Source organism: Lucilia sericata, unplaced genomic scaffold, assembly GCF_015586225.1.
Source record: "Lucilia sericata isolate MDLA Ls3-8-SP2 unplaced genomic scaffold, ASM1558622v1 Contig000670F_arrow, whole genome shotgun sequence".
Lineage (NCBI taxonomy): Eukaryota > Metazoa > Arthropoda > Insecta > Diptera > Calliphoridae > Lucilia > Lucilia sericata.
Window position 1 is genome coordinate 168,683 of NW_023994675.1, and position 13,925 is coordinate 182,607.

Genomic DNA, 13,925 nt, shown 5'->3' on the forward strand with positions numbered 1-13,925 from the left:
AATCCTGTAGATAAGATTATAGGAAAGACTATTGACACGACTATAGACTATAAACTAGACTAAACTGTAGTTCAGACTATACACAAGGCAATAGTACAGACTTCAGACAAAAAAGTAGTCCAGACTATAGACAAGACCACAGTAAAGACAAACCTATAGACGAGATAGTGAAAAAGTCTGCAGTCTATGGACAAGACTATAGTGCAGCCTATAATCCTGTACTGTAGTTAAGGCTATAGAAAACACTATATTCTAGACTATAGAAAGACTGTAGCCCAAGACATAGATAGGAATATAGTCTAGCGAGAGGAAAGGACTGCTGTCTACGAACAAGACTATAGTCTAGCCTACGTCCAAGACTATAGTTCAGACTTTAAACACAATTGTTGTTTTGCTTTCAGACAAAATTTATTTATTTTTTTGCTAAATTTCATTAAAAATTTTTAATAAATTGCCATATTTATAAATTAATTTGATTGATAGCCATTTAATGTACATACTTTGGTCATTAGGCATAAAATATAGCAAATAAAAAATGGTTAATTTTTTTCATAACAATTAGTTTTTATGTATAAAGTGTTTTATGTTTTATTATATTTTTCAAACGACAATAAATATTAAATTCCCTACAAGTAAAAACTACATTGTATTACTTAGCAAATAAATTAATTATTTTAATCTATACTTAAAACATAATTAGTAAATAATTATACTTGGAACAATTTGAAATATAATACAAATGTTTTAATATCTGGCTGAAGTTTTTTTTAAACAAAAGACTATAATTTAAATTAAATATTTTTCCACTCTTTCGTAACACTTTTGTATTGTTATTATCATGAGTTAGGTTTCATTTCCTAAAATGTTTAAAATAATAAAATAAAAAAAAAAATAAACTTAAAATATCAAATATTGCCTTGGGTCCTACTTAAACTTCAACATTATGTTTTGTTGCTATTGTTGTCTTGCAAAAAATCCATTAAAATGAAATTTGCCTCCGGACTTTAGCAAATATATTACAGTAGTTTTCCGATTTAACGACCATTCAATTCTACGAACATCGCATTTAACGAACAAGCTAATCTTTCCTAATGACTACCTTAAATAACGAACAAATCTTGTTTTTTGTACTCTGTTTAACGAACTAATAAAAATATTATTATTTAAATGAAGATAAAATGACATTTATCAAAAATAACAAATAACCTAAGTTGTAGCAAAAAACTATACCGTTGTTTTAAGCGGTGCTTTTATACCCAAAACTGTAACACATTCTGGGTTCTTATTAAATTTTAGTTCGATGTAGCTATGTCCGTCCGTCCTTCAGATAATGACTTTAACGCTCAATACTCGCTTAACAATACGAGTACGCCGATAAATTCGATACAAACATGTTCTATACTAACCGAAATCTCTAACAAATTTTATGGGAATCGGTCCATAATTGACCTTACCCTCCATATCAGGCCCCCTTAAGAAAATTACTTCAACGCTCATTACTCGCTTAAAAATACGAGTATAGCGATGAACTTCGAGAAATAACTTTAAAGCTCACGACTGAATTAAAAATACAGCGATTAAATTCGACACAAATATGGTTGAAGGTGGGTATATAAGATTCGGAATTTTGTGTTTTGTGCTATTTTTATAAAATACATTTAAAAAATATTTTATGTACCTATTTTTTTAATTATTTTCCTACCAAAAACCCACGTTTTAGTTAGTACTGCATATAACGAACTTTTCAATTTTACGAACAGGCCTGACAACATATGGGTTCGTTAAATCGGAAAACTACTGTATATGGACAAAAAAACATAGAAAACTCTTTAACATTTGATATTTGCTATTCGTTATATACAGTTTATAATAAAAGTAAATCATAAAACATCACCTACTATATGTATATATTTAAGTCAATATTTAAAAAAAAAGAAACCTTTCACTTTTATATTTGTTATAAATATTTAATTAAATTTATATTAGAAATATATTGTACGATTTTTTTAACAATTTTTTGTATAATAGAAAATGTTTTTCTGTTTTTTTGCAGGTATGTTGTATCGATTTTTCTGAGAATTCGTAGAAAAGCATCATAGTAAGTAGAACAAATATTTCATTAAGGCTGTTCCATGTTATGCATAAGTTACCTAAACTCTGGTCCATAGACCAGACAAAGTACTAGACTATACAAGTGGCAATAGTCCAGACTAAAGAGTAGAACACAGTAGTAACTATAGTCTAGATAGCCCAAACTATTATCCATACTTAAGGCTAAACTAAAGACTAGGCTATAGACAAGACAGGACTATGGACTAGATTAAAATTTAGACTAAAGACCTGGCCATACACTAGATTATATATTAAACTATAGACTAGACTATAGACAAGACTATAGAATAGACTATAGACTAGACTATAGACTAGACTATAGACTAGACTATAGACTAGACTATAGACTAGACTATAGACTAGACTATAGACTAGACTATAGACTAGACTAGACTAGACTAGACTAGACTATAGACTAGACTATAGACTAGACTATAGACTAGACTATAGACTAGACTATAGACTAGACTATAGACTAGACTATAGACTAGACTAGACTATAGACTAGACTATAGACTAGACTATAGACTAGACTATAGACTAGACTATAGACTAGACTATAGACTAGACTATAGACTAGACTATAGACTAGACTATAGACTAGACTATAGACTAGACTATAGACTAGACTATAGACTAGACTATAGACTAGACTATAGACTAGACTATAGACTAGACTATAGACTAGACTATAGACTAGACTATAGACTAGACTATAGACTAGACTATAGACTAGACTATAGACTAGACTATAGACTAGACTATAGACTAGACTATAGACTAGACTATAGACTAGACTATAGACTAGACTATAGACTAGACTATAGACTAGACTATAGACTAGACTATAGACTAGACTATAGACTAGACTATAGACTAGACTATAGACTAGACTATAGACTAGACTATAGACTAGAGTATAGACTAGACTATAGACTAGACTATAGACTAGACTATAGACTAGACTATAGACTAGACTATAGACTAGACTATATGTTGGAGTTTTGAGTTTACTTTGTATAAAAAATACTTTGTTTAAAAACTAAATTTGAAACATGTTATACATAGATTTAAAAATATAATTTTTTGTAATATTTTTTCATTGATTAAAAAATAAAGAAACGATCAACAACAGTTTTCAAATTTATTAAACGGAGTTTTTTGTTACGTTTGAAATAATTTTATAATGCCTGGTGGATATAATTTACGTTCATCGCGATCTGTCCGATCTATGCCTAGTTCTCCTTCACCAACGGAGCATGATGAATTAAATACCACCATGATGGAGCCACCATCAGTAAGCAGTCAATTAGCCGATGTTATTGCCAGTTTAAATAACCTAGCAAAAGTGGTAGTGGAAAGCCGTAACGATATTGATTTGTTGAAACAGCAGATTCGGAATATCCCATCAACAACTAATTTACCCAATGAACAACCTGGAACGTCTCAAGTTGCTCTGAACAGAAATACTCCTACCGCTAATAGTATTATTGATAGAAATTGTACTACTGCTGCTTGTACTCATAGTGCCACTGATACTAATCCGCGTGCTCCTAGTCCTTGTACCCCGAGCTATCAGCAGCCTCAACAGGATTTAGGAAATTCAATTTATTTTCCTGCAGAAGCAACTGCTCCTTGCCATGTACCTGAAGAGAGACGTGCGTTTAGTCAACAATTTGTCCCAACATTTGAGCCGTCGTGTAAGCTCTATGATTTGCCATTATTCTCCGGTAACCCAGATGAGTGGCCGTTATTTATTGCCAATTATAAGGACACTACTGAAACTTTTAAATATAATGATCGCCAGAATTTGATGCGTCTTCAGAAATGTCTTGCGGGAACTGCTAGAGAAGCAGTTGCATCAATGTTGGTTTATCCCGATAACGTACCTAATGTCATTGAAGAACTCGAATTTCGATTTGGACGTCCGGATATTTTGGTTCGATCCCAACTTCAAAAAATACAACAGTTTCCAGTTATAAATCGTAAGAAAATGGACCAAATAATAATTTTCTCTACGAAAGTAAGAAATGTTGTGGCATTTCTAACGTCCGCTGGATGTAGTCATCATCTTATGAGTACAACACTATTGGAAGAAATGGTCTCCAAACTTCCGGATGATCAACAATTTGATTGGGTAAAAAGCGCCTCCATTATAAAACCATTTCCAACAGTTACGGACTTTTCGAAATGGCTTGGAGATTTAGCGAAAGTAGTCAGTTTAATGCCAAATTATGTATCCTCGTCACAAAGCCAACCTGTCAAACAAATGGTAGTTCTTGATAGTAACAAAAAGTCGAACGTCAAATGTACTATATGTGATGGTGATCATACATTGTCTGCCTGTAAAGCTTTTACTAAAGACATGACTTTACCAATGCGTTGGGAAAAAATTAAGCAGTTAAAATTGTGTTTCAGTTGTCTCCGAAAGGGACATAGTGTTAATAATTGTCGTTCTAAAAAACTTTGCAATATCAATAATTGCAAAAAGTATCACCATAAAAGTCTTCACAAAGATGGAGAAACAGTAGATACTAGTCTTGGAACTGTAGCTGTCGAACAAGCCGAACAAGCTTCAAATCAGATGTTAAATTGCAGAAAATACCTACAGGCAAGTAAAATGTTTAAAATACTGCCTGTAACATTGACTGGTCCTCTTGGTTCTTTTAAGACATATGCAATGTTTGATGAAGGATCGTCTATATCGCTTATTGATGAAAATACTTCCAAGCTTCTGGGTTTAAAGGGGAAGTCATCAAATCTCACTCTCCAGTGGTATGGAGAAAAAACTGTAAATGAAGAGTCTTACCTTGTAAACTTGGAAATAGAAGGAACATGTATTCCAAAAATGAGATTCCCCCTCAAAAATGTCCACACAATAAAGAAGCTTGATTTACCTTGTCAATCGTTTTCTAAAAAATGTTCTACAAACTTTGCAAGTTTACCTTTAGAAGACTACATTGATGCCAAACCAGTAATTCTTCTTGGGTTAGACAATGCTTTTCTTGGTACTCCTAATTCCGTCAAAGAATCCAATGATTGTGACTTAATTGCTATGCAATGTAAACTTGGCTGGCTAGTATATGGTTTAGTAAAGAATTATACTGCTCACCCTACTATATTATTTGTCAAAGACGACGAACTCAAAAATATTGTTAATGATTTCCTGGCGACAGAAAATTTTGGTGTGAATCCTAATATGAAACCCTTACTGTCTGATGATGATCAAGTCGCCAAAGAAATTATGGAGAATACGATAAAGCGTATAGGAAATCGTTTTGAAATAGGTTTGCTGTGGAAGAAATATCCTCCAAAGATGCCTTCAAGCTACAATATGTCAGAAAATCGTTTGAAATTAATTGAGAAAAAATTTTCTCACAATACTTCTTACGCTCAAAAATATTGTCTTGAAATAAATAAATATCTTGACAAAGGCTATGCACGTAAATTATCTGAAGAAGAAGTCAAACAAAATACATTCCCAGTCTGGTATCTACCACACTTTGGTGTTGTAAATCCTCATAAACCAGATAAATTGAGGGTTGTTTTTGATGCAGCAGCCAAAACATCAGGAATTTCTCTTAATTCGTTATTGCTCAAAGGGCCTGAACAAGCAAAGCCGTTGCTAGGCATACTGCTAAAATTTAGGCAAGGTCAAATAGCTGTTGCTGCAGATATTCGTGAAATGTTTTCGCAGATAAAAATACGTCAAGAAGATCAACACGCGCAAAGATTTCTGTGGAGGTGTGAAAAAGAGAATAGTGAAATTGAAGAATATGCAATGGTATCTATGACATTTGGTGCTATTTGCTCTCCTTGTTGTGCGGAGTACGTTAAAAATTATAATGCTATTGAATTTTCACACAAATTCCCTGAAGCCTCAAAAGCCATTATAGAAAATCACTACGTCGACGACTTTGTGTGTAGCTTTAAATCTGAAAACGAAGCTATCACAATTTGTCAGCAAGTCGTAAAAAGTTCATTCCGAAGGCGGATTTGAGTTAAGAGGTTTTATTTCAAATAGTAAGAAGCTGGAAGACACTATGAACTGCGCTTTAACTCAAAATACAGAACTAGTGAACATGGAAAAACAATCCACTGCTCAAAAAATTCTCGGAATGTATTGGGACAAAACAGAAGATGTCTTTCAATTTAAAACAAAATTTCACACTCTCGATCAGAAAGTAATGGATGGTACTCGAGTTCCAACAAAACGAGAATTACTTAAAATTGCTATGGCTGTATTTGATCCTTATGGATTGGTTGCTGATTTTTTGTTGTACTCCAAAATATTGATACAAAAAGCATGGAAGCTTCAAATTGGCTGGGATGATCCTATTCCACATGAATTATATAAAAAGTGGAAGGTTTGGTGGAACGAGTTAAAAAATATTAGCCGCTTTAAAGTACCACGTTGTTTATCCCAAAACCTATTCTGTGCAAATATTCAGTTACACGTTTTTGTAGATGCAAGTCAAGATGCCTTTGCAGCGGTATGCTATTTTCGTATTCAACATGAAAATGAATGCAAAGTTGCCTTTGTAATGGGAAAAATTAGATGTGCCCCGCTGAAATTAATGAGCATACCACGTTTGGAACTTCAAGCCGCAGTACTGGGAGTTCGTATGAGTAGAATTATTCAGCAAAACCATGAAGTTTGCATCTCGTCAATACATTTTTGGTCAGATTCGCAGACAGTAATTCAATGGATTAATTCAACTGAAAGACGATTCAAAGCCTTTGTTAGTCACCGTATTGCAGAAATTTTAAATATATCTACGCCACAACAATGGAGACATGTACCTAGCCAACAAAACCCAGCCGATGCTGGCACACGAGTTTCACTACCCCCAAAATTTGACAACAATGGTATTTGGATATCTGGTCCCAAATATCTGCAAGCCGATAGTAGTTCATGGCCAAAGACAGGTATGGATTTACCAAGCGTTCCCATTGAAGAAGAACTACAGCCAACCATGGTCATAAAAAGAAGCTCTACTTACCAGATGTTGGATTATAGTCGTTTTTCATCTTTCAAGAAACTTGTGAGAACTTTAGCATGGGTATTACGGTTTGGAAGACATAATTTCAATTGTGAATTGTTACAACCTTCAGAGATTAGTGAAGCCGAAAAACTACTTTGTAAAATGGTACAACATGAATGCTACTTAGAGGAGATAACATGTCTTCAACAAAAAGAACGAATTCCGAAAGACAGTACTTTGTATCCACTTGTTCCTTATTTAGATGAAGAAGGTATACTTCGTATTCGAGGACGTTTTGATGAAGTTTTTTACCTTCCATTTGAAGCCCGAAGACCAATTATAATGCCACAAAATCATTTGGTCTCCGAACTAATTATGAATTATTACCACAATAAAAATCACCATCAAAATATGAACTTAACTATAAATGAATTACGTCAAAAATATTGGATTCCACATGCAAAATCATTATTCAAGAAAGTTAAACGTAAATGTCTTATATGTAAGTACGACACTATCCAACCTAAGGTACCTTTAATGGGACAACTACCACCCGATCGTATTACACCGTTCGTGCGACCATTTACTTACACTGGTGTAGATCTCTTTGGACCTTTCAACGTTTCTGTTGGTCGTAGAAGAGAAAAGAGATGGGCAGTAATATTCACATGTTTGACAATACGTGCTGTACATATTGAACTAGCTGATGAACTATCCACCGATGCATTTATTCTATGTTTTCGTAACTTTGTAAATCGTCGAGGTACCCCAATTAGAATCAGAAGCGATAATGGGACTAATTTTATTGGTGCCCAAAAGTTACTCAAGAAAGAAGATAGACTATTTGACGTAGACAAAATTCAAGAAGAGGCGATAAATAGAAACATCGAATGGTTGTTCAATTGCCCAGGCAATCCAAGCTCTGGAGGAGTATGGGAACGTCTGATTCGAATAATCAAAAGACTTCTGAGTAAAACTCTAAAAGATACTTCGCCGAAAGTGGAAACTTTAAGAAGCTTATTGATTGAGGCGGAGAATATCCTAAATTCAAGACCTCTTACCGATATTCCTATTAACTCGGATGAAGATGAACCAATTACACCAAACCATTTTCTAATAGGCTGTGTTAACTCAACGCAAACACCCAGTGTATCTGATGAAAATATTTGTCTGCGTAAACAATGGAAAATTGCTCAAAATCTAAAAGATCGATTATGGAACAGGTGGATTCGAGAATATCTTCCCCAGCTCATTCAAATATCTAAATGGAAGGATAAACAAATTCCTTTGAAGATCGATGACATCGTGCTCATTTTTGATAGAGACTTACCTAGAAATCAATGGTTAAAAGGACGTATAGTGAAAGTTTTTCCTGCAAAAGATGGTACAATTCGTTTTGCTGAAATAAAAACTAGCAAAGGCATAATACGTCGACCTGCTTCTAAATTAGCCATTTTAACATTAGGAAATGGTGAATCAGGTTGATTCACAGGGGGGAGAATGTTGGAGTTTTGAGTTTACTTTGTATAAAAAATACTTTGTTTAAAAACTAAATTTGAAACATGTTATACATAGATTTAAAAATATAATTTTTTGTAATATTTTTTTCATTGATTAAAAAATAAAGAAACGATCAACAACACTATAGACTAGACTATAGACTAGACTATAGACTAGACTATAGACTAGACTATAGACTAGACTATAGACTAGACTATAGACTAGACTATAGACTAGACTATAGACTAGACTATAGACTAGACTATAGACTAGACTATAGACTAGACTATAGACTAGACTATAGACTAGACTATAGACTAGACATAGACAAGACTATAGACTAGACTATAGACTAGACTATAGACTAGACTATAGACTAGACTATAGACTAGACTATAGACTAGACTATAGACTAGACTATAGACTAGACTATAGACTAGACTATAGACTAGACTATAGACTAGACTATAGACTAGACTATAGACTAGACTATAGCCTAGACTATAGACTAGACTATAGACTAGACTATAGACTAGACTATAGACTAGACTATAGACTAGACTATAGACTAGACTATAGACTAGACTATAGACTAGACTATAGACTAGACTATAGACTAGACTATAGACTAGACTATAGACTAGACTATAGACTAGACTATAGACTAGACTATAGACTAGACTATAGACTAGACTATAGACTAGACTATAGACTAGACTATAGACTAGACTATAGACTAGACTATAGACTAGACTATAGACTAGACTATAGACTAGACTATAGACTAGACTATAGACTAGACTATAGACTAGACTAGACTAGACTATAGACTAGACTATAGACTAGACTATAGACTAGACTATAGACTAGACTATAGACTAGACTATAGACTAGACTATAGACTAGACTATAGACTAGACTATAGACTAGACTATAGACTAGACTATAGACTAGACTATAGACTAGACTATAGACTAGACTATAGACTAGACTATAGACTAGACTATAGACTAGACTATAGACTAGACTATAGACTAGACTATAGACTAGACTATAGACTAGACTATAGACTAGACTATAGACTAGACTATAGACTAGACTATAGACTAGACTATAGACTAGAACTAGACTATAAGACTAGACTAATAGACTAGACTATAGACTAGACTTAGACTAGACTATAGACTAGACTATAGACTAGACTATAGACTAGACTATAGACTAGACTATAGACTAGACTATAGACTAGACTATAGACTAGACTATAGACTAGACTATAGACTAGACTATAGACTAGACTATAGACTAGACTATAGACTAGACTATAGACTAGACTATAGACCTAGACTATAGACTAGACTATAGACTAGACTATAGGACTAGACTATAGACTAGACTATGACTAGACTATAGACTAGACTATGACTAGACTATAGACTAGACTATAGACTAGACTATAGACTAGACTATAGACTAGACTATAGACTAGACTATAGACTAGACTATAGACTAGACTATAGACTAGACTATAGACTAGACTATAGACTAGACTATAGACTAGACTAGACGAGACTATAGGACTAGACTATAGACTAGACTATAGACTAGACTATAGGACTAGACTATAGACTAGACTATAGACTAGACTATAGACCTAGACTATAGACTATAGACTAGACTATAGACTAGACTATAGACTAGACTATAGACTAGACTATAGACTAGACTATAGACTAGACTATAGACTAGACTATAGGCTAGACTATAGACTAGACTATAGACTAGACTATAGACTAGACTATAGACTAGACTATAGACTAGACTATAGACTAGACTATAGACTAGACTATAGACTAGACTATAGACTAGACTATAGACTAGACTATAGACTAGACTATAGACTAGACTATAGACTAGACTATAGACTAGACTATAGACTAGACTATAGACTAGACTATAGACTAGACTATAGACTAGACTATAGACTAGACTATAGACTAGACTATAGACTAGACTATAGACTAGACTATAGACTAGACTATAGACTAGACTATAGACTAGACTATAGACTAGACTAGACTATAGACTAGACTATAGACTAGACTATAGACTAGACTATAGACTAGACTATAGACTAGACTATAGACTAGACTATAGACTAGACTATAGACTAGACTAGACTATAGACTAGACTATAGACTAAACTATAGACTAGACTATAGACTAGACTATAGACTAGACTAAAGACTAGACTATAGACTATAGACTAGACTATAGACTAGACTATAGACTAGACTATAGAGACTATAGACTAGACTAGACTAGACTAGACTAGACTATAGACTAGACTATAGACTAGACTATAGACTAGACTATAGACTACTATAGACTAGACTATAGACTAGACTATAGACTAGACTATAGACTAGACTATAGACTAGACTATAGACTAGACTATAGACTAGACTATAGACTAGACTATAGACTAGACTATAGACTAGACTATAGACTAGACTATAGACTAGACTATAGACTAGACTATAGACTAGACTATAGACTAGACTATAGACTAGACTATAGACTAGACTATAGACTAGACTATAGACTAGACTATAGACTAGACTATAGACTAGACTATAGACTAGACTATAGACTAGACTATAGACTAGACTATAGACTAGACTATAGACTAGACTATAGACTAGACTATAGACTAGACTATAGACTAGACTATAGACTAGACTATAGACTAGACTATAGACTAGACTATAGACTAGACTATAGACTAGACTATAGACTAGACTATAGACTAGACTATAGACTAGACTATAGACTAGACTAGACTAGACTATAGACTAGACTATAGACTAGACTATAGACTAGACTATAGACTAGACTATAGACTAGACTATAGACTACTATAGACTAGACTATAGACTAGACTATAGACTAGACTAGACTAGACTATAGACTAGACTATAGACTAGACTATAGACTAGACTATAGACTAGACTATAGACTAGACTATAGACTAGACTATAGACTAGACTATAGACTAGACTATAGACTAGACTATAGACTAGACTATAGACTAGACTATAGACTAGACTATAGACTAGACTATAGACTAGACTATAGACTAGACTATAGACTAGACTATAGACTAGACTATAGACTAGACTATAGACTAGACTATAGACTAGACTATAGACTAGACTATAGACTAGACTATAGACTAGACTATAGATTAGACTATAGACTAGACTATAGGCTAGACTATAGACTAGACTATAGACTAGACTATAGATTAGACTATAGACTAGACTATAGACTAGACTATAGACTAGACTATAGACTAGACTATAGACTAGACTATAGACTAGACTATAGACTAGACTATAGACTAGACTATAGACTAGACTATACTAGACTATAGACTAGACTATAGACTAGACTATAGACTAGACTATAGACTAGACTATAGACTAGACTATAGACTATACTATAGACTAGACTATAGACTAGACTATAGACTAGACTATAGACTAGACTATAGACTAGACTATAGACTAGACTATAGACTAGACTATAGACTAGACTATAGACTAGAATAGACTAAACTAGACTAGACTAGACTATAGACTAGACTATAGACTAGACTGTAGACTGGACTAAAGACTGGCCTTTAGCCTAGATTATAGAATATACTGTATAGGCTGGACTATAGAAAAGACTTTAAACTAGACTATAGACTAAACTATGCACTAGACTATATACTACACTATAGACTAGATTGTAAGCTAAATAATAGGCTATATCATAGACTAGACCATAGATTACGAGCTAGACTGAAAGCAAATGTATGTTTTGAGCATGTCTTTCTGTAAAGTTTTTAAAACCAAGGCCTTTTTTGGTGTTGAGTCATCTATACGACTGCTAGTTTAGGTTACAAATTAGGAAATACTATATTCATACTTCCTTTTACCAGTAAAACAATTTCCCACTGACCATAATCTCTAAATCATTACTTAATATTTCTATAACAAGTCTGAAATATTAATTGGCAAGTTTTTTTCTCCAAAATAAAACTGAATTGGCAAAAAAATTTATTTACAGTCATATACATATCTTTTGCAAAAACATAATTAATAAAATATGAAAAAAAAACTTGTTTAAAAACTCAATACCAGATTTAGTTAGTTTTCTTGTTGTATTTATTTCATATTTCATGTTTAGAAGTATTTCCTAAAGCCCCCTTTTAATCATAATTAGATTTTTATTAATTAAACCTAATTGTATAATACTTCACACTAAGTTTTATTACAGCATCATCATAAATAACATAAAATAGCAAAAGCAAAAAAATAAATAACTGAAAATGAGATGAAAAAAAATAGTAGAAAATGTTAACATCATCAGGCATCATTATCCATTACAAAGAAGTCATTGTATCTGAGAATATACTTATGATATTTTTTTTCAACATTTTTTCACATTTTTCATTACTTCATTACAAAGACCAGCAAAAAAGCTGAAAAAACTGATTGTATACATTAATAGTAGTAAAATATAATGATATTGGTCTATAGGCTGGCTGGTTGGCTGACTAGCTGCTTTGGCTTTGACTGACTGCCAGCCTGACTGACTTGCCTGACTGGGTGCCTTTCATAAATAATCGTATACTTTTAACTTGTATGAGTACTAAGTAGTACTTCCAGTAGTTCATTGAAAGATTACAAGTGGAAGTACATGGCAGTAGTACGAGTAGTGCTACCATAGTTTCTTGTTTTCTTTTTTTGCTTTCAGTCTCTGTCAGTGGTTGTAAAATGTGGATAATGATGTTTGGCATAAAGAAATATTTTTCCATCTTTTATTTTTTGTATTTAATAAACTCGTACTAATAATGCTTTTGTACTAACAGTCAGGCAAATGAGTATGAGTTTTGTATAGTTAAGAAATATTATTAAGTATCCAGTAGTTTTTCTCGAAATCATAGTATTTTTTTCCCAGACTACATTATAGTCAAGTATGGTAGACTGCTGCTAGTAACTCAGACTATAGTTAATGCTATAAGCCCGACTAGAGAAAAGACTATGTTTCAGATAACTGAAAAAGTCTGTTTATAGACAATACAATATTGCAGACTATAGACCAGACTATAATCGAGATTATATACAAGACTACATGCTAGACTACAGACAAGACTATTATCGAGACTTTAGACTTAATTAAAGTTCAAACGTTAGTCGAGACAATATATACGTCTTTAGTCTAGATTGTAGACAAGACTATAGTCCATACAATAGCTCTAGTCGATATTATATACAA

The 13,925-nt window shown here is 33.0% G+C and overlaps 2 protein-coding genes and 1 long non-coding RNA gene across 3 annotated transcripts in view; all 3 read left to right on the plus strand.

The window, feature by feature from the left end:
- LOC119607189 overlaps window positions 1-2,331 on the plus strand; it is an 89,719-nt gene extending 87,388 nt beyond the window's left edge. The window contains exon 3 of the long non-coding RNA XR_005231714.1: window positions 2,054-2,331. This is a non-coding gene — a long non-coding RNA (uncharacterized LOC119607189). The remainder of the gene's footprint in view (window positions 1-2,053) is intronic.
- Window positions 2,332-3,298: 967 nt separating this feature from the next.
- LOC119607191 lies at window positions 3,299-6,112 on the plus strand. Its single transcript, XM_037961001.1, has one exon. The coding sequence runs from the start codon at window positions 3,299-3,301 to the stop codon at window positions 6,110-6,112; it is 2,814 nt and encodes a 937-aa protein (XP_037816929.1).
- A 187-nt stretch (window positions 6,113-6,299) lies between these two features.
- On the plus strand, window positions 6,300-8,582 carry LOC119607192. Its single transcript, XM_037961002.1, has one exon. It carries the CDS (start codon window positions 6,300-6,302, stop codon window positions 8,580-8,582), a length of 2,283 nt encoding a protein of 760 aa, XP_037816930.1.
- The last annotated feature ends 5,343 nt before the right edge of the window (window positions 8,583-13,925 follow it).